Raw genomic sequence first — 26,843 nt, forward strand, 5'->3', positions numbered from 1 at the left:
TTTGCCAACAAGTTGTCTCTTGAAAGATAGCATTTAAGTGAAATGCTATTGTATTGTATCCTCAGCTGCTTTAGACTTCAAGAGTTTGTACTCTGAAAGGCATCACTCTGTGGACAGAGTTAACTCTTTTGGTTTATGCAGCCAAGAGATGTCTCAGTAAAGCTCTTAAGCAGCAGGCAGATTTGGAAAATTATTTGATACATACTTAAGTATGCATTTATCTTTTAGTTATGCTTTCCATATACTTTGTATCTTGTTTCTTGTTTTGTGATCAGGCAAAGATTTTGAATCAGATTAGATATACAAAAAAAAAAAAGGGACTTTGACTCTTACCTAGATTTAAAATTTAGTTAAATCTGAAATCTTATCTAGTTTTTACTCTTATTTTTCAAGAGATAGCACACACAAATAAAGCTTACAGACAGATCCTTGGGGTGCCTAAATAATGCCCAAGGTGAGTTTGGGAATTTGAGAAGCTAAACTTTGTTTTTTCTGAAAGAGACTTTTTTTCTGAATAGGGGTCAAAAGCAGAGTGACTATCTCCCATTAGTTTCATACTGCTGGTGGTGCAGTTTTGGGGAGCATCTGGTGGTTATGCAATGCATTAATGAGTGAAAATATTTAGTAAGTTACAAGGGCAGTCTAAACAACTGGAACCAGTTCAAGTTCTTCCAACATGAATGAGTTTTAAAAATCACCTGCCAAGAGAGCTGAAAAATAAGAGTGAATATCAACAAATATTGATCAGAGGTGTAGAGGACTGGCTAGTGTGAGACCAACTTCCGTTCATTTCCCTGATTTGTACTACAAAGGGATACAAGAGCACTGTTCAGCATGAGGGTTTTGAGATTAATTATTGATGGTTTGATCACTTTTTCACTTGTGGCCTATGTGTGTTAGTGCATTTCTACACAGGTTGTAAATCTGACATAAGTATGCAGCATTTTCAATAAAATATTTATAAAAGATACTGTTTTATCCTTACTACACCCTTTTAATGCTTCTGAAAATGAAAATTGCTTGAACAGGAGGAAAATGTACCTTGGAAATACCCTATCTTTTCTTTTAATTGCAGCTATATACACTTCAAAGTTTCCTTGCATCACTTTCCAGCAAAGATATGACACATAGTAGATTGTTATTATGCCCACACAGCTTTCTTTGTTCATCCTCTGTCAGGTCTTTCAAACGCCATACAGAGCACTGATTTCTCTACAATAGCTTTCCAATTGTGCATTATGTTCATAGAATTTCAGTGTGTTGTCATTTTTTTTTTTCGTTACTGAGCCTTGTCCTCTCAAGTGAAAAACAGATCCATTATTTTTGATGGGAAAGAATCTAGTCTCATGTTGGTGACAGTAGTTAAACAGAAGGGTATTGGGTTTAGAGTTATTTTCAGAAGCACATAAATGTACTGGATCATCTTCTTGTGTGGTGCTGCTGGGTCTGGGCAAGTAGTACAGTAAACATTTCTGTGCAGCTTCAGAGAGATGGAAAAAAGGTCTGAGGTGCTGGGGAACATTCCACATAGAAAAATAGGCTTAATGTTGGGTAAGGTTACTATTACACTAAAACATATATACTAAAACAACATCTATTTAGGATGTTGTTTTGGAGGGAAGCAGACAGGAGTAGAAAATGCAGGTGTAATGAATTGCAGGTACCTGCATGTTGTCTGTTCCTTGAAAGCATAGCACAGAATGTTTTTGATCACTATTTCCAAAGAACTTCAGCAGACTCAGTATAACCTCTTTATTTTTGTTAACAGTTCTAAATTGTGCATGAATTAGGAAAGGATTGAATGCTAAATCATGATACACAGCCAGCCTAGGATGTAAATATATTCCTCCTTAATCACTCAGTAATCAATGCACTCGGGTGTCTTTTAGCTAACAAGACATTCTAGAAATACTTGGTATTTCAGCAAAGCTGATCATCCAGACAGCTCTATGGCACAGGAGATCTGTATTCCAGAAGTGGTAAAAGATTAACAAGAATATGCAGTAGTTGTCCAAAGGAGTGTTGTTTGAATGGTACCCTGAACTGGGTGAAATGCAGTTATATACTATGCAAGGTTGTGCATAAGATTAATAAATTATGGATGGGGATCTCACTTGAAACTTGATAAGGAGGAAAAAGAAGCAGGCAAGCTATCTATTTGAGTCACAAGATAAATATTATCTCCAGTATAATGTATCTGTAAAGCTTAGTGTGATCATAAAATGCATCAGGACAGTTGTTGTTAGTATAGCTGGGGATGTTTACAGGATTCTGCTGAGATTTCAACTGTAATTTGATAACTCATGTTTGCAAAAGATGAAATGAAGCTGACTCCAGGTGTTGTGAATACAAAGTGTTAGGATATTCAGGAGAAAATATAAAAAGAAAGCAGAAGAGTTTGATCTGCTTGGCTAAAAAATGATTGGCTAGAAAACAACAGGGATTTAAAAAAAATAATTAATGCCAGAGCTAGTCTAGAGTCCAGTTGGCTATCAAGTGGCTGTGAAATACTTTTATATAATTACAAGAAACTTGGCTGCATAGGAGAGTGGTGCTCCAGAAGAGCAGTCCAGTAGGGAGACATATGGATAAAAGAACTGCTTTGCTATTGGTTTTCATGCTTCTACATAGAATCCATTCATGGTGGATCTTGATGTATGATAATGGGAGAGAGGAGTGAAATTACAATTGCAGGTGAATAGACTTGATTCATGAAGTGTTTTTCAGGCCTTGAGCCTTCATGGTTCAACAACAGAAAATTTTCATCTCCTGCATCCAGACAATAGTGAAGCAATAAAAAGATTTCTGCACAAAGGGCACATTTACTTTGCAGCTATTTAGCAATTTTCTTGTCTCAGCTCCTTCATGGAGGGATATATTGATCCATACATAATGTATGGTAAGGAACTCCACTGTATGCATGTGTCGTTTTTCCTTTCTTCTGGTTTGGAATGACAACTGTTATACGTCTGAGCCAAGTTAGTTGTTTCATCCCTGGCCTCTTGTTTGGCACAGGTAAGTAGATTCCTTACACAGTTCTTTCTGGCTCCAGGTTCATTTTGGATGCCAAAGCAGTGGGTCTGTTACTTTCCAAAACGTATTTGGTTACAAAGCAAATTGAATTTGAAGAGAACACTGCAATGATATAGGCTTGTCTTTGTTTCTGCTTTGTTTCCAGCTTACTGCTTTCCCAGATACTTTCTTTCTGGTAATGCATGTTTATTAACATTGCTGAAAGCTTTTTATCAAGAGAAGCCTTTGCTATAGATGCTCTTAGTATTTGAGCTCACATGCTTCTCGTATGTGTAACTTGCTTGAGATTTGTAGAAAATAATGCCTCGTTTAGGTGATGTGTAAAGAGTTCATTGACAGAATCAAGGAGTCTGTCACATAAAATACCAAAAAATTTAAACTTCAAATTCCAAAACAAGTTTAAAACATACAGATTTTAAAGTCTCTGTTAGTTAGATTGCAGACCCTGAAAACCATTTTCACATCGCTTTGAGCAGTAAATTGTGAGGTTTGCAGTGCAAATTGGCTGATAGTGTTAAGGGATTTGTCAATAGTAGAAGCATTTCACTGCAGAAGGGGCTGCAGATGTTTGCAGCAAGCATGGCACCTTTCTGTGTTGCCAAGTCTGACTGACAATATCATGTCAGTCAGACTTAGCTTTTTTAAATGTGTATCCTGGTTTGGGGTTAATTAATTTGGGATCAAATTTCTGCAAAGCTTTATGGACATGAAAATTCTTTTATGTGGACCTTAAGTCATTAGCAGAACCAAAAATCTTAATCTAAGTGTTTAAGTACTTATCATGTCGATTGTAATGATAACAGTGTTCAAGAACAGTAGTTTTTCGGTCAAACTTTTATTTCCACTGTCTTCAGAGCATCCCCTATTGTATCTGCATTTATAGGCTTGTCACTAGTGAAAAGACAGAGAAAAATATGTCTGTGGGAAGAATTGTGATTGCAAGGGGTGATGTTTAAGATGCTTGGATTCCACCTTAGTTGTAACTTAGATTTAGCTGCAGAAGTCTCAGATGCAGCCCAGGTCACCCACTAAATAATGATTTAATCCAAGGAAGCATGCTGAATCCATTGCTTCTCCTGTTTTGACTGTGGAATTCCCTGCATGCCTCTAATGCTTCAAAACATGAGGCCACAGGAGACAGTCAGGGGACAGACATCAAAGGCAGAGACAGTATAGAAACAGTATATAAATGATGCCTTTCTGTCTCTCCAAAAAGAAAGGCTGCTTGTCTACTTGGGTTGTATTAAGTTTGTTCTGAAATGAAAACAGTATCATCAGCAGGAAATTGTTTAAAGCACTTGCCCACAATCAAAACCAAATCTGAACTCTGCAAATACCACAGAATCTAAACCTGTAGCTCCCTGATTCCAGCAGTGTCCCTTAGTCATGAGGCTCTGGGAAATTCTGAGTTGGCCTTTTCTTTTGTTGTCTTTTGGAGGTGGGCATCTTCACCTCAGAAAAAAAAGATTCTAGATAGAGCGAAAATATATGGGAAAGCAAGCTGCCTTTTTTTGTTGATGTAATGGGGATTCCTCTATGATTTAAGTGAAGTCCTGGGTTCTTCCTGTTTTAAAGGCTGGCTCTGAATTTTCCACTTAGAAGCTCTTGGATTAAATGAGTTAAGTGTGTTCCATTCCAGTTTCTAGTGATCCATCTCCAGCAGAAGTGACCCAGGTTATTTCTTCATTTGGTGTTCATAGCACTCTCCTAAAGAGGAGCAAGCTGTGATGAATGTGCAGAAGCAGAGACTTGTCCTCTGGAGGCAGTCAGTGAATCACGCTGCTGAAGCTAAGTGTTTGCTTTAGATGCTGCAAAGTGTAAGGTGGATGACATCAGATGTTTTCAGTTTGGTCTTAAATCTCTCTTTTGCCGTATGATTCTGTATCATTTGTCTGGGTCTTGTTCCCATGCCACAGCTTGTGGCATGATAGAATGATTTCTCATCACAAATGTCATCTTTTGAATTGTCAGCTTCATGGATTGTTATCTCCACTCATGATTTGAAACAAAACTGTGTAATGAAGTGTTACTTCAAAATCTATTTCATGGTTAAGAAAGCAACATCTGAACATTTGTTTGTGGAACTGCAGAGTTGCCAGAAACTTTGTTGGTGAACTCAAGTGAACACCTCACATGGAGACATAAAAATAATTGTATACAGTGAGTGTGAAGAGAGGTAGGGCTGTAGGACCAAACTCTTTCCACTACTTAGTATTGTTACAAGTAATCTTTTCATCTGATCAGAAGAGCAGACTCACCTAATTAAAGAACCACATCTGAGAGTAAAATTTCAGTGAGACAGCTGTTGGGTGGGAGGGTTTTTAGAAATCAGCAGTTGACATTAACTTTTTACCTTATACTGAGAAAAAGATTTAAGCCTGGTTTTGCACCCTTGAACTCTAGTGGTGGAGCCAATGTCTTTCTAGATTTACCTATTTTTCCTTCTTCTGCTAAATCATATAGAATCCAGGATTATGGGATTTCTGGAAAGCTGAAATACCCCACATCCTACTAACTTAGTTTTATATCTTCTAGTTGGAATGATTACTCCCAAACTGGTCTCATTAAAGAAAGTTGTTTTGTATTTATTTGACATATTAGGAGGATTTCAGCTGTTTATAATAATAGTAATAACTTTTGTTCTACTGTGGTTTTATTTTAAATGGGCTATATGAATCTGCATTGTATTCATTTATATAATTAGATTGAAACCTAGACAACCCAAAGGTTTTCAAATGAAAGTACTTGTTATTAGTAGATTCCAGAGGCTCAGAGTAGGATGCCTTTAGAGATGTCTGCCTTGATTAGAAATAAAAATTTGACTTGGGCACTGAATTTCTTCTTGACAGCCTTTTCTGATAGGACTTTTTGCTGTGTTTTCTCATGCTGTATATGACACATTAATCCCAGTTTGCACAAATGGATGATTTTTTTCTTTGTTTTATATCCATGGACTCTTCCCTCTTGTCCATCATTTTAAAAGACCTCACCTTAGAATCTGGTAAAATTGTTCCAGCATTTATATGAATGCTGTTGATTTTCTTAATCAATACATAAGATTTGTATAAGTAATATTCAGTAAATCATATTCAAGTAATTTTATGTATATTTGTATATATATATACACAGATCTGTGTGTGTGTGTGCATAATAATTTGGGAAGGAGTAATGTTAAGAAATTTGCACATGGGAAAGGAGACTTCTTTGGGTGCCAGCTGAGACAGCAGAATGTGCCAGATAATCCTGCATTCTAGTTTCAAGCCAATGTAGCCAGGTAAGTAAATAAAATACCTCATTAGTGTAAAAAGTTGAATACCAGGATGATGAAAAGGCTTTTATAAGTAATTATACTATGTAGTACTATTCTTAGCACAATCAGGCAGGCAGGGGGAGGAAGTTGAAGTTAATGCTTGTTCCTTCCAAGATCTGTCTCCTCTGGATCAACACAGTCTTTTGTAGAAGACACTGTCTACACACCAAGAACTGCCAACTTGTTCTTTTCACTCTTAACCACTAGCAGCTGTCAGTAGCAGTGCTTAACTTTTTAACTTCCTGGTCTGCAGTGCTATATGAGAAAAAAAAACCAAACCCACCTGATTAGAAAAATACCAATTCTAGTGGTAACAACTGTTAGATGATTAAATTGTAGATTATTCTGAATGTTATGCATCAAGTGCAACATGGTTAAGCAGCATGTACAAATACTAAATTTAAGCCTGAAAAAGTTGCAGATCTGCACTGCTCAGCATCAGTGCTAGGAAATTAGGCTCTCCTTGAAGAAAAAGCTAAGCTATATGCAGTGCAGATAGATTAGAATGAGTGCAGATTATTTTTCCTGCTAAGAATAATAACATTTTTATCAAAGTCTCTCTGCATGGTATATCACATTTGACTCCCTCTGAAATGCAGCAATTTATGGTTCACCCAATATTTAAATTGGAACTCTTTGAGGGAGTGAACAATTTTTTGACCTAACTCTTCCATATAGTTAGTAAATCATTGCCCTAAGCTGGCAAAATAAAGAGAGTAATTTAGCCTGGGCTGCACAGTACAAAGTGTGTGTTGTATTTCCACATTAACATCTTTGAAGCAATGTTACTTTTTTTTAGTGAAGTAGAATTCTTCACTGTGGCACAGAGTTGCTTCAGAAAGTAGGTATAAAAAGTCTTATTATTGTAGTATCTCAAACGACTACAGTCATTCTTCTGCACATTCCCAAGTGTGACATTGTCTTATGAAGTTTGTGCTATTCAAAGGCATGGACTTGCAGGGGTTTTTTTAATTACAAAATTGCATCATGGTCATTGTTTAGAAACAGATGAAATAAAAGTACTTTTAACATTTGAACATAGAAACCATTGTCACCTTTTTCCTTTGAAAGTATATCAGGCCATTATAAAAGAAAACTGATAGCTGCATTAGTGATAAAGTGCTATAGGAACCTGTCATCTCTGCACTTTGCCTGAGAAGGGATTTTCTTGTGAATATGTATGTGTGGTTTCATGGGAAAGATCAGGATCTCATTAGGATGTAATCTTTAGAAATACTCGAGTTAGGCTTCATAGCTTTCTGCTCTTTTATCCATTATTCCAAAGTCTCTGTAAAAGAAACTGATGCTCCCCCTGCCCCCCACTTTTGAAAGGAACTATGATAATGTTTTACCTTCCGCTTTTCCTTTTGTTTGCCAGCCTGCTGTCTACTGATAGGTTTCCTTTCTTTTTTTTCCTAGTCAGTTAATACATTTCAATTGATGTTGAGGCTTTGTCAGCTGCTGTTCCCCAGCCTTGATGGCAAAAGTAGACAGATGGATGGGGGAAGGGAAGGGATTGTTTTGTCAGGATGAATTTAGAGCATAAGGGATACGTTAAATTGAGAGCACTGCCAGCTGAAGTCTTCTGATCACCTGTGTCCTTGCAGTGATCCCAGTTCCTTCTTGTGCTTCTTCTCCAGCTTAGGCCAAACAGTAAGTTCTGCACTTGCTTTCTTGTTTTCTTATTACTTGCTTTTATTGTGTTGCACCTAGTATGTGTATAGATGTTGAGGTTAAGTTAAAGTATTAATTTGGAAGTATTTTCCAGGCACGGCTTACAGGACAAATGTAGACCAATTGGTGGTGGTTGTTACTGCTGGATTTTTTAATTAGTTGTAGCTGTTGGGAACCCAAAATAAAACTTTGAAGTCTTAGAGCGGTGCAACTGTTTGTGGCATCTGGGACTATTGATTTACTGCAGCCCATCAGTGTTAGAGGGGTGTGCTGCTACGTCAGCTGGCGCTCTATTGTTTCTGCTGCTGTGGCCTTTGTGTTTGATCCTGTCAGCGCTTGCGTCAGTGATGCATATCATCGCCTGTGTGATGTCAAAGTGTGGGTGTTCGGTTATAGAGCCATAGTTAACCTAATGTGCTGCAGTAAATCCTGAATGCTATTTCCTCCTGGGGATAGCAGTGATTCATCACCGTTCACATTAGACTAATGCTAAGTATAGCAGTGTTCATGAGCCGCAGTATCCACATAGATTACTATCAAAGTCATTGCAGCTCTCCAAACGCTGGGCCGGAAAGTGTTTGTTTGCAACCAGGTCTGTTTGTGCACCCCCTTTCTTAAGTGTAAACTGATTAGCAGGTCAGCTCAAGGAAAATCCTCTGGAAGGCCTGGGCCTAAGTAATTCTTTAGCACTTAATTATGCTCATTAATGTAAAAGCTTTCAGCTGAATGACTGGGATCACGGCAGGCATGACAGTCGGCAGATTACAGTACAGAGCGGAGCAGGGACCCCGCGGGCTGCCAGAGGACGCGGCTCTCAGCGGGGCGCGGGCCCTTGAAGCGGCGGCGCGGGCGGGGCGGGGCGCAGGGCGCGGAGAGGCCGCGGGGCGGAGCGGAACGGAGCGGGTCCGGCCGCGCACCTGAGGGAGCCGCCCCGCCCCGCCCCGCCCCGCCCCGCCCGCAGCCGCGGCGCGCCGGGAGCAGCCGCCGGCCCGGCCCGGCCCGGCCCGAAATGAGCGGTAAGGACTCCCGCCTGCCCGGTTCGGCCGCCGCGGTGAAACACGACACCTTGCGGGCCGGCGGCCTCCGCGCTTGTGCGGCAGCGGCGCATGGGGGACATCTGCAATGGTCAGGAAAAAAAAATCAATATCTGTGGGCAGGAGTGGGAGCGCTGCCAGGCCCCTGTGTCGGTGCGGCGCTCTCGGAGGGGTGTGGCTGCGGTGCCGGGGGCCGCGGGGGCCCCGGAGCCGTGAGGGGAGCAGGACGGGCAGCCCTGGGAGGCCGCAGGAGCCGGTGCTGAAGCGCAGGGCCGGGCGCGGAGTGCCCCGGAAGAGCATTCCCTGCCCGGCGCTCGGAATCCGGTGTGGGCACCTTCGCCTGGGTTTTCGTGAGCCGCTTAAAATACAGCGATGCTTCATGGTTGAAATAAAAAGAATGTGTATGTGCTAGGAGAGCGGTGGCGGTATCCTCAGCCTTTCAGGTGTTGCTGTGTTTAAATCCGCTTGTCACGATCCTAGCGATGATGCAGTGCTGGTAATTTTGCTGCATGTTTATGGTGCCTGTAATGAGCATAATGAGGTTTTTATAGTCTGCTCAAATGGACACGTTGGGGAAGTTCATCAGCTATTGCTAGGGGAAGGAGGTATTCCTCCTTGGTGGGATTTTAGGACAATAATAAATCGAGACTGTGGTGAAGCATCTGTGTCTTGGGTTCAGTTCCAGTAAATCAACCCTTAGTGAGTTTGATGAGACATTTTTCAGTAATAAACCAGTTATGTGCTTGTTTCCACTCCCACATTGTTTCTTTTCCACTTACTATGTAAGAGAACTTGTACATCTGAAAATGTATCAAAGATATGAGACCTCCCCTTACCAACAACAAAGTCATCAACATTCATTATACAGTGATTTGGATTAAATCAGTTCTCTTTATGTGCAATGGAAAATTAGATGTTTCCTTAACATGAACTCCTGATGCTGTTGTTTGCTGGTACTTTATAATAACTCTCACCTCATGGTAAAACACACTGGTTTTGTCATGCAGCACTCCAGCCAATACCTAAAAACGTGAAAATTCCTCCTATAGTGTATTACACCACAAGAGAGCTGAGATCTTCACATTAGTGAAGAAAAAACAATACACGTTTTTATAGCATAGTATAATTTTATCTTCAGATAAGCTTTTGCAGGTTGTAATATGCTTCCTATCAAGAAATCAGTAATCTTGCTGTAAAGCACAATGCTCATTCAAAACACCTGTGAAGTCTGCCGACTTTTTGTCCCATGCTTATCATTTTCTTGGATGTCCGCCTAGAAATTTCATTTCACAGCCACTTGGAAATCTAATCAGAAGTAAATTAGAGTTCTTGAATATTCAAATATGTTTTTGCTAATTTTGGTACTTTAAAGTGCAAAAGATGGGATGCAAATTTTGAAACGACTTATTTGACTCTATTCTAACAGTGCAATACTTTTTTAGGTTCACGCACTCAGTTTATGCCTTTACTTTTGTGACTGCTAGATTATGGTATACTGAAAATGGCTTTGTGAATCAACCTTTGTACTGGATGGGAGATAACTGCTCTGTGTTTGTTAGAGAGATTAAAGTGCTAAATAAGTAAACCTTGAAAAGGTTGTTAAACAATATCCTCTAGATGTTTAAAGCAAAACAAAACAAAAAAGCCAAATACAGATAATCACCAGTTCTCAAAGAAACCGCTTGCCTGTGTGAGTTTCGTCATCCCCCAAGGACATGCTGTTCTGTAAGAAGTTCAAGTAAATGTGGTCTTAATTTTCCTTTTACTTGGAAATTACATAGTTTTAAATTGTGAGTTTAATGGAAGTGTCAGTGTTTTGTACTCATTATAGAAAAACTGCAGGTAAGCAATGCAAGATACAAGGTGTATAAAATCCACCTTCTTATGTAAGAATTTAAACCATTATTTATTTCAATGGCAACTTAAAATAAGTGTGCTTCCATTATTTTTGACCTTTTTGAATTTATTGTAGTAAGGTAATGCACTATTTTAAGTTCTCTTGCTGATTTTTACTTCACTTTCATTTTTTTTTAGCACTTCATATTCAGGAGAAACTTTTGCTGAAACATTTTTGAGTTTCAGATGAGCCAAAACACTGGAAGAATGTTCAGTTCTCAATTTATAGCTCACTGTAGTCTTTATATTCTTTGCTGTTGCACAGTTCGGTGAATAATTCATTGAAAACCTTGTTCCTAAAAAGTCTCTTCACCCCCTCCCCCTGTTGTGGGTTAGTATTTTAATGAATAAAGCTGTGATTCTTTTTAGATAGCATATTTGCAAACTTCTGTGTCTTATTCTAAAGAAGTTCCTATAATACATGCAATCAAGTTGGATTGCATGCTGCTTTTCTAAGGAGCACTTTTCATTGCTTTTCCCTGCTCTTTGCTTTCAGACAGAGGTACCTTTATTTTTCTGTCAAGTCCATATGTATCAGTGAGGTGTTCTAATCTTATTTACTGTAATTTGCATTTACTCAGTACTTTCCATTTGCAGATCTAACAGAGTTTTAAAAAACATTAAGGAGAAACTATGAATGCCCTTTCAAAAGTATTACTGAAACTTCGTAAATTGGATTGGTACTTTTGCTAGCTTCAGTTTACTGAATTGGAAATTTGCAGAGTGCAGCCTACAGTGTCCAACATTTTTATCTTGTCACAAAACTTGTTCAAATTATACCGTGTTTCAGCATTTCTTTCATTATTAAAATTCAGTGTTAGTTCCCCTGTGTATTTAAAGCACAGTAATGTAAGGACATCCCTCTTGAGCCTGTACCAGTATCAAATACTAAAGAGCACAGCACAGGGATAGGGCAGGCACACAGAAGAAACTTCATTGTTCATTAAACAAAAGTAGTGCTTATATTTTTTACAGCTCTTGATGGATTACTTCTCCGAAACTGAACCTAATCTTTAGTTTCTACACTGTTCTTAAAGCAAGGAGTTACACAATTTAGCTGTGCGTTTTATGAAAAATTCCCTTATATGTTTTAAAATTTACCTGGTGAATTAGTTTACTATCTCTGTTTCTTGCAAATGAGAAACTATAAATTATCTATCTTTCCATTTTTAGGTTTTTTTTTTTTAAATAGATCTTTTACTGTTTCTCTGCTGCCAGCCCTTAAACCATCTTCTGGTGGAAGAATCCTGAATTCCTGGTCTCTTGAATCTTTCCTGATAAACCGGCAGAAAGCCGCTGTAAACATTTTTTTGTCCTTTTCTAGTCCTGTGTGTTCTTTTTGAAAGGTGGAGTCAAAAACATTGCTCAAGGATTGGAGGTACAGCATGAGTTTATACCACAGCATAATGATGTTTTCTGCTTGTTCCCTGTTCTGCTAGTAATGATTTTTTAATGTTCTCTTTCTTTCTGCGAATACCACTAAACAACCCTTGGCTGGGTATTTCTTTAGAAATCCATGTAACAGCTGCATTGTGTGTTTGTTTACATCTGATTTATGGCTTATCGCTGTAAAGAAACACTTCTGGTGTTATCCAGATGCATCACTTTGCACTTAATAACATTATTCCTTCTGGGTTTTTGTCATCTGATCAGTGAGTACTGTGAGATCCTTTACTGCTCTCTGAGAACATAGCAACAATTTATCGCCTTGCTGTTCATTTTCTTTTCTGGAAGCTTTGTCTAATATGCAGAACAGGTTCTTTGAGTGCCTGTGGGACACTTTTCTTGGTCACTCAAAGAACTTTGAAAGATGATCATTTACTTCTCTTAGTTTCCTGTTCTCCAATCAGTTGTTAATGGAAAGACCTTCTCCCTTTTTAACCAAAGGCAGCATTACTTCTTTAAGAGTCTTTGAGAGACATTGTCAAAAGCTTTTTGAAAATCCCAAGTATTTGACAGCATCCCTGTGCTCTTTGAAGATATCTGATTTTCTAGACACAACTTTATCTACAAATGCCACCTTACCACATTCCCACTGTGTCATCTTTATCTAAGTGTGTGTAAGCTCCTTCTTTTATGGTTTGCATGGTACAAGGATCACCATGGTGTCCTGACTTCTCCCATTAGTTGGAACAGACTTACTAGTTGGTAAATACACTGACTTTTCCCTGGGACCTTAAGTTCATGTCTGACCACTTATTGTGGTACTGACACTACTTTAGTTGGTAAGACCATAGTAAAAAAGAGCCATTTTGTAACTCTTAACTAAATATTATCTGGTTTCAGCAGCTTGTTTCAAATATTTTTGTTGGTTTCTGTTTTATAGTCTCTTCTATTGTCTTTTGTCTTGGAGTATTTCTTTTGTAATCTGTTGAGTTTTTAGTTTTTACATGAGCTCTTCTGTGAGCTTATTGACAGAGATGGAAGAAATATCTGCTGGGGATTTTTTTTTAGCTTGTTTCTGGTTTTGTTCAACTGTTTTTTAGATTTCAAAGAGTGCCCTTTGCTATAATTTTATCTGTACAGTTCATTGCCTTTGTTTATCCATGTTATCTTGTATATTTTTCACTGAGACTTTGCAACACAGTATGTTCTTTTAGCTTCCTCAAATTATTAAATGGTGCTGTACTGAATATTTCTGTAACCCACTTAGGTCCTGCTCAGGTTCCAATGATGTCCCCAAATGGTTCAGTGCCTACTATTTATGTGCCTCCTGGATATGCCCCACAGGTATGTCACTTCACTTTCTTCTTAATTTATTTCTTTTCATGCAAATTTTGGAACTGGAACCATAATTGCTAATTCAATAAAATAATTTGTTAGATTTCAGTCAGTATGATCAAGCAAGGAGATAAGAGATGTCTCTCAGTATTTCTGAGATGGGAGACTTCTCATGCTGTGTCTGTGCCTGTTCAGTTATATATTAACTATGTACATGACAGTAGCAAGCACAGTTCCTTGCTGAGTTCACAATCCTAATGTACTGGATGCCTTCTGAATATAAAATGCAATCATGACCCAGATATCTGCTTGTGCAGGACCTGTACTGATTCCTGTGTTAGTGGATATTTTCTCTTGGCAGCAATATATATATACAATATATATAATTTATACATGTACATAGTTCATGTCTGGGAAGTTCCCTGTAGATAAGGAGAAAAACAGGTCAGTTGAAAAAGTACTGCAAACAACATGGAAAAAATGTCAGCTGTCCATTGGGACTAGGTTATCATATAATAGTGTTTCCACCACTTATCTTAAAATGGGGCTCTCATTTTTCACTGCTGTTTAATTCCTAATTTAGATGGCTGGAAATTAAATGTGAGCTAGATAACCTGGCCATCCTTTAAAGTAGATTAAAAGGATGATTTCTCTTGGCTATTTCTGACATGTGAGTTGTGATGAGATGTGTGGCCTTTTAGATGGTGCCTTTTTCTTTCCCTTGCCTGCAGAACAAGTCTAGGGCTTAGTAGGTCAGATCTGGAAGTTGGAGCAGCTGAATGCCACTCCCCATGATGGAAGTCTCTCTCAAGACATTGTGTTGTTGTGAACAACCTGCCTCTGACTTGGTGTGCATCCAATGGTGTGCACTGGGAAGGGACTGAAATGCATAAAGTACAACAAAAAAGCCCACGGTGTCAGCAGATGTTGGACAAATTATTTAAACAACATTTTAAAAATTGTCCTCTAGCAAAAGAAAAGGCTGTTAGGGCAGGCAAACTACTACTCTGATTTTATTTTTCATCTCTTGGAAGTTTACTGATAAGTTGATTCTGTGTATCCTTTGTAGTTGAGTTCCCAAACAAGAAGAAAAATTATATTTATATATTTATAGTATTATATTTATATTTCTATTATTAATATTTATTTATAAATAATCACTAAGAGTTGATATATCTTCAGGTCATAGTAAAAAGTCCTGATTCCTATTAGAATTAATTTTTAAAGAACTGAAGGAAGTTTAGAGCTAAGTGAAAATTGAAATTTTACTATATTTCTTATTGTTTTCATATGATGAAGTACATATTTTAAAAGTTGTGTGACATGTGCCAATCTGAAAAATATTTTTTGAATTAGTTTATCCTTCCTTTGAGGACCATTTGAGTCAAAGATGCTGAAGGGCTGGGCCTTGCTGAGGCCCATTCATAAGGGGAATTCACTTTCACTGGAGTTTGTTAATCCAAGCAGGTGTTGTTTTAGCACAGCACTCTGACCTTTGAGCTGAAGGAGCCTCACATCTGTGCAGCTCAGAGTGCAGGTGGAATGAGCTCATCTGCTGATTTCATGGGTAGAAGTGCCGTAGTCCAGGACAACCTGTAGTTTGTAAGCCTTCTGAAGTGCTTATTACTGACAAAACATACCAGGCTTTGAGGTTTATGATGGGAGCTTCTCTTACAAGCCAGAAGATTTGATAGCAGTCTTGCAAAATGGGAAAGTCTAACATTATAGAGCTAAGAGTTTTCCCAGACTTACTGCAGTCCTAGCAGACTTCTATGGTTTGTTCAGGTATAATATATTTTTAAAGGTCAGCAGCTGCAGCTATATTTTGTGTTGAATAGGAAACCAGCTAAATGTCCTAAGCTGTCAGCCTGGAAGAACTTCAACATAACCATCTTTTGTCTCTCCATTTTCATTTAGTTCTATTATGCCTCTGCTTGCTTTAGTTCCTGTTTGGCAGTGATACAGTGTACTGTCCTCTGTTACAAGTTGGGGATAACCACTGAATAAAAGATTTACTTTTCTTATATCACATAACTAAAAAGCAATTCATCAGCTGATTTCCTTTTCCCTTCCTCTTCTTTTGGAACTGTAGTTGTAAAACTGAAAGAAAGCCCATCTTTATTCATCCTCTCTTAAGCCATCTATATTCACTGTCTGCAGTGAGTTTTCCAGTGATGTTTGGTTGGTTCACTCAACCAAACAGGCCTGTGCCAGAACCACATTTTGCTCGCACAAGTGGGATAATAGAGAGCTTGTTTGCTTTTTAAACTTAAAATTATAGACTTACCGTGATGCTCTGGCTTTTTATTTTTTGGAGTGTTTTTATCTATGTAGTTGTCTGCTAGAGGCCTACCATTGAGCAGATGTTAGATCTGGAAGCACAGTTACAGGCTTGTTAAACATAAGGTCCCTGCTGTTATGGATTGGGTGACTATTTCTAAGTTACTTAGGCTATTAGCAAGCCCAAGGAAACAAGTTGTAAACTAAGCAGCTCATTTGCTTTTTAATGGGAGCTGCTTCCTACATAATCTGAGTCTACTCATAAAATCATAAGTTGCAGTATTTTGGGGGTTTTGTAACCAAAAGGGACTTAAATAATTAAAACTACATTTCAGTGTTTAGAGAATTTCATAGGACAGGAGAAGTTCTAGTTGTATTTACTGCTATTATATTCTGCCTTTAGAATGCCACACAGCTATGGTTACACAGATTTGAATTGTATTGTCTTTAATTACCCTTTCCCAAGAAGGAACAATTTCTGTGTACTGAAAATAAGCCATTTCTTACAGTCATATTATATGCATGGTTTTTAAAGCTGTGTTCACTTAGGTAACATTATTTTCAACTGTCTATTAAGTAAAGTGGGGTCAGCTCTATTGAGTACACACTTCTGTGTCTTCTGGATGTCGTTGCATATGCATATCCTACAGTACCAGAAGTGTGCAACTCTATCCACAGCACTGTTTCTCTCAGCACAGTGGTGAAGTTTTGGAACAATTTCCTGTACCAATCTCACTTACCTTGCATTGGTTCAGCTAGCAGGATAATTTGGGGCTGTACAAATTAGATTGCTGGCAGAGAAAACAAAATCAGAAGCTCTGTTCCAGATGTACCGGATGCGCATCAACCCCTAATGGGGACATGGTAAAACCAATGATCCTCCAAGCAGCTTTCTGTCATGGACTTGATGGAAGCATTCACTCTAGGGTACAGGGCTAAATCTAGCCAAGCATGATTCCATTAACCTTAAACAGTGGAGCTGAAAGCAGCTTGGCACTAAGTGTTTTGATCTATTGATCTGTTCCTGTTGCACCAGGATGTTTATTGGTGTGCATGTACATGTCCCCATCTCATTTCAAATGTCAGTGAAAACTTATGGCATAGGGTTGCTTTTTCCCCTGCTATTGAATGTAGTCATGATACTCCATTCTTCTCCCCTTTTTCTGTATAAATATTCCATCTAAAACCTTCCATTGCAGTTTCTGCTGTGACTTTATTCTACAGCATTTTACAAGGAAATGAAGAACAGTTTATTTGTTGGCATCCCATACACTAAAGTTACCGACACCACAATACACTCAAAATATGCCAAGATCATCTCTAAGTGTCACCAACAGTCATATATTTATGTGAATTTACAAACATTTAGAGAGGGTAATGATGTGAGGTGCTTCAGGGGCAGACCCTTGTTCCTGGTCTAGTTGATGACCCACCCTCATTTACTGAGCATTTTCTGCTTCAGCACTTGGTACAGTTTGTGCCCTTGTGCCTGCTCTCTACCAGAGCCCCACGAGCTGCACAGCCCAGATGTGCTGCAGGTACCGTGCACAGCACACCTCAGCTCCCTGTGTCCTACAGATTCTCACCATGGGATTGCACATGCTACTGCCATTGCTTGGAATTTCGGCCAACATTGCAAAGGGCCACACTTGGGTACCTCACACAAAGGCTGCTGTCACATCTCCCATTTGCGAATTTTTCACAATCCCTTGCCCTACAGTCTGCTGATGGCTGCCACAAAGGCTCCTGTTTTCTGAGTAGCATGGGACTTGTTCAGGATTCAAGACCTCTTTACAGGTAGAAGGATATGGGGAGGAGAAAGACAAAAAATTTTAGAACTGCTTGGTTTGTGAAAGAGTTTTGAGAGGGCTGACTACCATCCTGGTAGTTTGATGCTAACAGCTTGATGCAGGTGGTGGTTACTGCAGGGCTGCTATGGCTGGTGTCTCCTGGGTCAGTGTGGTGGGCTGAGTTGGGGACAGAGCGAAAACCAGACACTTCTTAGCTTTTCTCTCACTAATGATGCAGAGTGAGGTCTGTCCGTTCACCAGTTCATTTCTAGGGAGCAATCTAGTTGTTAAGCTGTGGAACAAATTCTGCAGCAGTGTAGTATACAGGCAGTGTATGAGGAATGAGGCAGAATGAGGATGGAAATGGGACCCATAGGAGAAGCTTGGCTCGTGCCATAGATATAGCAGGTTGTTTGTTAGATACTCTTACAGACAGGGTTTTTTTTTAAGTTTTCTTCCCCACCATGTTGAGACATTAATGGCATTGCTGCAGTTAATACACTTAACATAGATAGTTCTTTAATGTCCCTTTTTTTTCCCCTTGATATTTCCTGTTTTATTTTCATCAGATGTAAAGAGTTTACTGTTCCTGATTGTGTTTAAGAATCTATAGAAGCATATTTATCAGACTGTCATTTCTCTTTTGTGTGGTGTCTCTCCCTGTACAGGTTATTGAGGATAATGGTGTTCGAAGGGTTGTGGTGGTTCCCCAGGCTCCAGAGTTTCACCCTGGTGGTCACACAGTGATACACAGGCCTCCACATCCCCCCCTGCCCGGCTTCCTTCCTCTTCCAGCCATGATACCCCCTCCTCCTCGGCACATATACTCCCCTGTGACTGGAGCCGGTGACATGGCAACGCAGTACATTCCACAGTACCACACTTCACAAGTCTATGGGGATGTGGGTAAGTAGCTCATCAAACAGTGCAAGTTTTGGCAAAGGCAATAATGTTCTGCTTGTTTCCAGCATCTGTTATGGTGTTGTGTGGGCTTTGTTAAGCAAGACTTACAGCTTCAGTGGGAGTCATACGTAAAAAAATGTATGTGGATACCAGCCTTGCTTTGGCTGAAGCTTATTGTTCCAGAAGTTCTTTTAATTTATTTGGTTGTCTCTTCAGTGATCCACTAAACTTAGAGATTACTTTTTGCATGTAAAAGTTACAGATTTTCCCAGCAAAGTGATGCAGAAAGTGTTTATAGTGTATTAAATGTTTCAGCATTTAAATCCATGCCTGAGGACTGTTCTGAGATTTCATGTCTTGCAAACATCCTGTTTGAAACACGAAATAGGAATTCTTAGTATTAAGGAAAAAAGTGGTCCATTTTTCATAAAACTATATGCATTTAATTGAATGTCCCTTTGAAGTGCAGTTGGAGTAAAAAGGTGCCACTAACCTAAATTTAATAAAGTGGTTAAAGCCATCTTTGGTAGTGCTGTTGACATCTGCCTTTACTGTGGTTTGGAGGCAAAGTGTATTTGTGTTCTAACTCAGGGGCTGGTTTGTTAGATTAATATTTACATTTCTGGTAGACTTGCTTTTCTTTAGATAAGGCAGGTGCCAACCTTGAAAGACTGTCAGAAAGCAGTTCTAGGTTTCTGTTTTTAGAGAAAACTAGAAGCTATGAGGAGGGAGGTTAAACACAATTTTCAGCATTCTGTGACACTACAAAAATAGCCTAAAAACAGCCTTCATCAATTTGCTGAGCTTAAATAGTTAGGGTGAGCAAAGTGGTAAGATAAGAATGTACCAATGTTTGATCTTCCTGGAATTCTTAGTATTTCTGTACTTTATTTCTTTTTGCACTTCGATAATGGTACATTACTAGATGCTCTTCAGGTGCTTATTTGTAGTTTTATTTCCTGATTTCTTGTAGATGGCAGTTGTTTGCTTTTAGTTTGCTAAATTAAGAAATTGGGGTATGATAATTAAGGACATAAAATGATGCTTCTTAATGGAATAATATTTTTTTAGATTTTTCCTGCCAGGTTATATCACTTTTAATATGAATTCAGTGATAATTTGCTAAACTGCTAATGTAAAATAATCATAAAGTGGGATTCTTTGCTTTATTTTCAGTGTATATGAAAAATGCCTTTGGCTTTAGGAAAGTTAAGTATTAATACTGTAATTTTTTATGTATTTGCTACAGATTTCATATTTAATTCTGAATCTCTTACTTTGGCTGTAGCTTTCAAAAGTCAAAACCCACAGTTAGGCTCCTATTTCAGGAATCTAAATTTAAGGCAAAACGGCAAAACAAACAAACAAAAAAAAAAACCACAGAAAACAACCAGATGCTCACAGAGCACAGTAGTTCCCTGACACAAGGACTGAACTCTCAAAAGGTAGTGAAAAATCACATTTCTAAATAGACACAAGCTTATCTAGAAGTCCTCTGGCAAACTTTTTGTGAATTTAGCTGACTTAAAAAAAAAAACAGAAATGGAGAAATTCTCTAATTTTTTTTCTTTTTATCCTTGAAAGGAAGTTCTTATTTGACTTTATTTTCAGTACTTCTTATCTCTTAAGGAATAACAAATAATATATTCCTCGGACTGACTTATGCAACTTACCTAAAGATGAGGAAATTCTATGGTGATTTTTTTTAAAAGCTTTCAGCATTTATCATAGGCAGGGTTACACTGAGGAAAGACTTGGTATATAAAGTCTTGAGTCTGTAAAGTGTTTTGAAATATAAAGATGAAATGAATACAAATGTTAAAACTGGACAGAGGAGTTCACCAGTTTGCAGTTTAGTGCTGTCAGTAGTCTGGTACTGACTTTTTTCCAGAGTCAGTTCTGAGTTACAGATGAGACTTTGGTGCTACTGCAGCAGTGCCTGGGTTACTGTTACAAGGCCTGGCCAAGCTGTCCTCAGTGGTGTAGTGTCTTTCCACTGCCCCACAGAACACAGGTTCTGTGTTTCTAAGCTTTTATGGTTGTTTTCCCTGTTGATTCCTGCTGAAGCATCAGTAAAGTGTTAGAGCTCTAGCTGCATTCCAAAACTTAATGGATTTTTTTATTCAACATTAGATCAAACCTCCTCCAGTGTTGTAAAGGAGCACATTTTTTCTGTATAGACTTCATCCTGTACCTCACAGCTCAAGGAAGATCATAGAAACATTTCAAGAATTAATTTTTAAGTGGAGAAAATAAGGGGAAGGGAAAGATTACATTCTCTTCCCTAACATGTTGTTAAAGTCTATTTAATGTGTATCAGTTTACCTGTTAAACACTTCAGTTTTCAAATAGGAGTAGAGATATTGTTTTACTCATTGGTGCACATTTAACTTACATAGCATTTTTAGGTAGATTTTAGCATTAGATTTGGTTCTTAATGGTTTGTTTTTCCTTCCTTCATTTAGATACTCTGCCTGCTCATGGAAGATCCAACTTTAGAGATGAAAGGTCTAGTAAAACGTATGAAAGGTTACAAAAAAAGTTAAAAGATCGACATGGAACTCAGAAGGATAAGTTAAACAGTCCTCCATCATCTCCTCAGAAATGTCCTTCTCCTACAAGTGAACCTAATGGACTTTCAAAAGGACAGGATGCAGCTGGAATAAGCACAGGTTCTACCAAATGCAAGTCTTTGGGTAAAGGAAAAAGCAATTCTCAGACAGACACAGAAGTAGAAGGTAGGTGTTATCAAAAACACTGCATATACACACCTATTAATAATAAATGATGCAAGTCCAGTGTCTCGACTGGACAAATAATCAGATATTATTATTATAGTGGCTGAACATAACATTTGTAAATAAAACACCACACTTTGACAGTCTTGAAGTTGAGTAGCAGCCTCTAACTGCCCTGACTTAGGTAGAGTGTAGATAAGGGTGATCAACCTGCTCATCCATGGGAATGTGAGCCTAAGAAAAGAAAAAGTACTGGTACAGAAGTCTCCATGTAAATTTGAGGAAATATTATGAGTCGCACTTCATGACACTGTTTAAAGAAAAAGATAAATCTCAAAAAGCTTTGTTTGGAGTGCTTGCATTTTAAGGAATCACTGAATATTGATGGCCTGCTTAATACTGTAGAAAACATGGAAAAAATCAAGTGTCTGAAGCAGAAAATATACATCCCGCTTGATAAAGAATATTTTGTAGAAGAGATACTGCTGTTACATAAAATTGATCTGTCCCTACCCACTCACTGTTGAAAGACCCTTGTAGAAAAAGGCTGTTCATGTTTTTTAAGACATCACCATAGGGAGTGTGCTTATTATTAATATCTTTATTTCACTGGAAGGCTGTCCGATTTTCGGCTGTTTGGATGGCCTGGAAAGGCCCGGGGTGGCCTTGGGCAGCCCGCGCTTCAAAGGACAAGAAGAGGCTTCAGATCTTTTCTCGGTCTCGGTGTTTATTAATTGTTTATCTAAAAGATTTTCTCTCGGCCCGACAGAGGTCTGCTCAGCAGCCAGCCATGAGCACACTCCCCTGCCCTCCGGGCGGTCACCTATCTTTATACCCAAAGTTATGTATACAATATTTATCATTTTTCCCCAATACCTTTCACCCTTATTGACCAGTGCACTTTCAGTAATGACCAATCCCAAAGTGCCAACATCACCACAGAAGATGGAGGAGAAGAAGAAGAAGAAGAAGGACAGGACACGCCCCAATTCCTCCATCTTACTTCTCTAAACCCCCCTGTACAGAAATCCTGAACTCTGTGTTTCACTCTCTAATTAACTTATCCCTTCACCATTCACTCCGCTGAAATCCTCCTATCCTCATACAGGTGTCGTCTCCTGTGTAGGGTCAAAGTTCAGCCACCAGACACTTCTGGCAACATTCCAGGACTCCCGAGCCCCCCAAGGGTGGTCTCGGTGACTCGGCACCTCAGTCCTGAGGTGCTGAGATCCCACATAAGGCTTGTGATCTCATAGATGGACTGAATTCACTCAGTCATACAGTCATTGTCCAGTCTAGTGATGTGTCACTATGCAGCTTTGGGGTCTCTGCCATAGTCCTTCAGATTGTGAACATAACGTCAGACTTGTCATCAGCCAGGAGCAGTGTTCTCAGAATAAGGAACTGTAATTGGTGATGTTAAGGGAAGTAAACCATGATTATTCTCAATTCTCTAAAGTTTGCTTTGAGATAATAATTTTGTGCCAGTGTATGTTAGATTGCTGTAAGCAAAATGAATTGTGAAGAGCATACATCTCATCAGAACCAGGAAATCTCAACCTGTGAGAGCTGTTAAAAACATGTGTAGATGATATCCTGGGCAAGCTTAGTACCAAAGGTCGCATTTGGGATACAACCAAAAATCAGAAGCTGGGAACTGTTGCTCCAAACCTGAATATTTGTTGCTATAGTTCCAGAATAGCACTTTACTTTCTCTTCAGCTTCAGTTTACTTTCTGTTTGTTGGTGTTTATCTGTGTGCTAACTTTCACAAGGCACAAGTGATGAAATGTACTGTTGTTTACACATTACGAAAATTATGGTGGTGTTTTCTTAGAAGTATTTTATATGAAAAATGGGAACGTCCACTCCTCAAAATTATTTTGGGAGACATTGGGGAAAATTATGTACTGAGACTTGGGCTTGTGCAACAGAAGGCAATGACTTAGAGTTGTCATACAAGTCAGAAAAGCATTTTATTTGTGTCAACAGCACAAATCATCTTAGAAACAGAGAGTTCAAAATAGATTTGATCTATGTTTTTTGAAGAATTTTGTCAGGCTTTGTTTTTCTTTTGTGTTTAATTTAAGGCAGTTAAATGAATTTAAAATGCCTGGCTGCACCTTCAAAACTGAGTGGCCTGTTGACTTACACGGTTGGGGTCATAAAATTTAAATATTATGTGAGAAAAGCAGATAAAATGCTTTCTGTAAACTATAAATGCTTTCTAAAGCTCAGCTATACCTTCAGGTGGCAGAAAACACCTTAGATTGTTTCCCTTGCAGTTGAGAAAGGCCAGCAGTGTTGCCAGTAGGCTTCCAGCTGATGAGTAATAACATATTTAAACTACTGTAACCTGACTGCATCTACATCCAAAGAGAAATCTGTGGAAAATATCCAAGATCTTAAATTCTCCAGAGCAGCGGTTGGTTTAAAGTTATACATTAATAAATGATAACCAGGCTGTCTGTATTCCATAAAGCACAGAAGGGCTTTAGAAATAGTTTTATATTAACAACTTCTTCAGAAGCTTTTTTGGTTTCATGTTGTCCTAGATGAATGCAAGTTAGCAAGATGTTCTACTTTATAAATGCTTTCTCCTGTGTGCAATTGTTGAATTTGAAGAGCTGTTTCACTGTAAAGTTACTGCACAATATTCATGGGTACTTCTCTTTTGCTTTGATTTTGTTTTTTAAGAAAAGGATGAAGAAACAAAAGCACTGGAAGCACTTCTTTCTAATATAGCCAAGCCAGTGGTAAGTAACAAAAGCTTTCCATAAAATCAGAATGTATCTGTTGCTATTTTACACAGTTGCACCTCCGTTTCTTTCTCTTAAGTTTAAGGGGTGTTTAATTTTCCATACTAAAGCAAATTCACTTAACTTCCAGTCACTATACTGTAAACAACCAAAGCAATTTTTAGTGTATTAACATTTATGAAACTAAAATTGTCTTGATACTTACACTGCAGAATTCTTCCTGGCTAGTCTGTGAATCTCAGTTTTAACAGAATTTTTTTTAAACATAGAGATTGTAACATTGCCAGTAGCATAATGATGCTGCTTAATGGAATATGATGCTTAACATAATATTATACTGCAGAATCTGTTCTCAATTTCCTGCAACTTTGTTTAGTCTTAACTGTTCAGGAAGCAATTTTACACACCACATATCTCTAGGCATGAGAGATACCTGGCAAGGTTTTGCAAGCATCACCAAAAATGAGGTTTTGTAAAACCTTATTTGCAAAGTAGAGAAAAAATATGACTTATTTCTCTTTTAAGAGTCTTTGGCAGCTTCAGGGAAGAGGGAAATAAAATTCACCACAGAAGGTGACTGTCAGCAGTGGACTTCTGACCTACCTGCTTGAAAATTTACCAACATATTTTCAGTTTATAAAACTGATGCGTATTTTTGTGTAGATACTCTTTAAAACATTGTTGCCAAATTCAGTAGTTTTTTGAATTTTAGAGCAGGCCAGTGGTTTTTTCTTTCGTTCTCTGGACCTTCCCTGGTCCCAGCCTTGCTATGAAGATTAGCACATCTTTTCCAAAAATCTTCACCACAATCATGAGTCCACCATCTTGCCTGAGTGAAAACAGTCTGTGTTCCCCATTGTAGTGTAGTCCATCCAACTGAAACTCCAGGAAGAGCTTGCCATGGGTTTGTCCAGTCAGTCAGCTACTTCCTCCAGTCATCTGCTACCTACCTTCTTCCCTTCACTTTCCAGGCAACTTCGCCCCAGTTTAGTGCCCTAGTCTTGATTCTTCTTTCATATGTTTCTTTGCAGCCTGATGAGGAGAGGCCAAGAGAGCTGGGGCTGTTTAGCCTGGAGAAGTGAAGGCTCAGAGGGGATCTTATCAATGTATATAGATATCTGCAAGGCAAGTGCACAGAGGATGGAGCCAGGCTCTTTTCAGTGTGCCCAGCGTCAGAACCAGAGGCAGTGGGCCTAAAATGAAACACAGGAGGTTCCCTCTGAACACCAGGAAACACTTCCATACTGTGAGGATGTCAGCTCTGGCACAACTTGGCCGGAGAGTTTGTGGGGACTCCCTCTTTGGAGGTGCTGAAAAGCTGTCTGGACATAGCTCTGGGCAGCAGGCTTTACGTGGCCCTGGTTAAACAAGGGAGTTGGAGCAGAAAACCTCCAGGGGTCCCTTCCAACTTCAACCGTTCTGTGATTCTGTGGTTGTCAAAGCACTGAGCAGGGATTGTATAGAGGAACACCTGGTGTCCTGAACACCTGGTGTCCTGCTGTGTCCAAGTATCAGGATGGGTTGACATGTCTTTAGTGCTCCTGTGTCATTGTTGGCTGAGCAGCAGGGAGGTGGGAGCTGTCTGAAATTGGGATGTTAGCAATGACTGCATTGCCAAGGAGAGCTCTGAACTCTCTCTGAATGAGACTGTGAGAAGAACAGATCAACAGGTGTGTTCTTGTGCTGTGTTGCTGATGACATAGGAAGAAGCAGAGCAGTGCCAGTACTTACCATGTTTTCTTTCACTTCCTCCTGCCCTCAGCCACCCGTGCCTTTTAGACAAGCGCCCTGGTTCCTCCCCCCACCTTGTTCTTGCTTGAGCGTCGTTGCACATAGCTGTGTGCCACGAGTGATCTCTGCAGGCCTCAGAAGGCAGCACAGGCAGAGGTACTCTGCTACAGATTCAGAGTGCACACAAGGCAGAAAGCCAGGCTTCCAGCACCTGGGGAGGCTTATGCTTTAGGAAAGCAAGGCACTGTCAGGGCTGTGAGAGGATGGAAGTCTAGCTGATGTTGCAGCTTGGGGGAGTGTGGTCTGATGTGATAGGAGTCTGTGTTACCTACTTGGGCCTTGCAGGATTTCAAGCCACCCTCCTGCAGTTTCATCAAGGAAATGTTTTCCTCACTTTCCCTGAAATGAACCAGGACATTGTTTTTTTTCACACCTTCTCCTTGTAGTTCTCATTAGAAATATTCCTGCAGGTTTTTTATTAATGTTTTGGCTGGAGCACTTACTATGAGGATTGTGGTTGCTGATGGATCATCAGTACTCTGTTCCCAGGGTGAACCATGCTGGCACGGGCAGTACTGGCTGTGGGGTGGCCATACAATCAGATGATCATACAGGGTGCTGTCCAGTACAGTGTCCATTGCTTGCACCATGTCCTACTCCAGACAGCCAGGAGCAGTGCTGAAGGCTGTGACGTGTCCTGAGCTGTCCCATGTGTCAATGCCCAGGTCCAGGGATGCACATCTAAATCAGGTGGTGTTCTCTGTCATGATCTTTCATTCACAAATACCTTTCAGTTCTACGCAGTATGGGATGCATCAATTTTGCTACCTCCAAACTCCTGTTGGATTTCTGACTTTGTTTAGCTTTCCCCCATATGGATCCCTCATCCTTTCATACATGGCAGTGTTAAGTCAAGTTGATTACATGATACTGACACCAGATGTGCCTTCTACTTAGGGGTCTTGAATTATTTAT

At 39.3% G+C, this 26,843-nt stretch overlaps 1 protein-coding gene across 4 annotated transcripts in view; it reads left to right on the forward strand.

The window, feature by feature from the left end:
* The window catches only part of FNDC3A (fibronectin type III domain containing 3A), a 112,140-nt gene that overhangs the window by 48,129 nt on the left and 37,168 nt on the right, over positions 1–26,843 (forward strand). For 3 of the 4 annotated variants that reach the window (XM_064714873.1, XM_064714865.1, XM_064714881.1), the window contains 4 exons: positions 13,601–13,677; positions 18,407–18,644; positions 21,107–21,379; positions 24,076–24,134. In XM_064714873.1, the coding sequence (XP_064570943.1) occupies positions 13,601–13,677; positions 18,407–18,644; positions 21,107–21,379; positions 24,076–24,134 (647 nt within the window). Of the gene's footprint in view, positions 1–8,928; positions 9,034–13,600; positions 13,678–18,406; positions 18,645–21,106; positions 21,380–24,075; positions 24,135–26,843 lie in introns of those variants that run through there. The other variant, XM_064714890.1, reaches the window with a different exon arrangement.

Source organism: Zonotrichia leucophrys, chromosome 1, assembly GCF_028769735.1.
Source record: "Zonotrichia leucophrys gambelii isolate GWCS_2022_RI chromosome 1, RI_Zleu_2.0, whole genome shotgun sequence".
Classification (NCBI taxonomy): Eukaryota; Metazoa; Chordata; class Aves; order Passeriformes; family Passerellidae; genus Zonotrichia; species Zonotrichia leucophrys.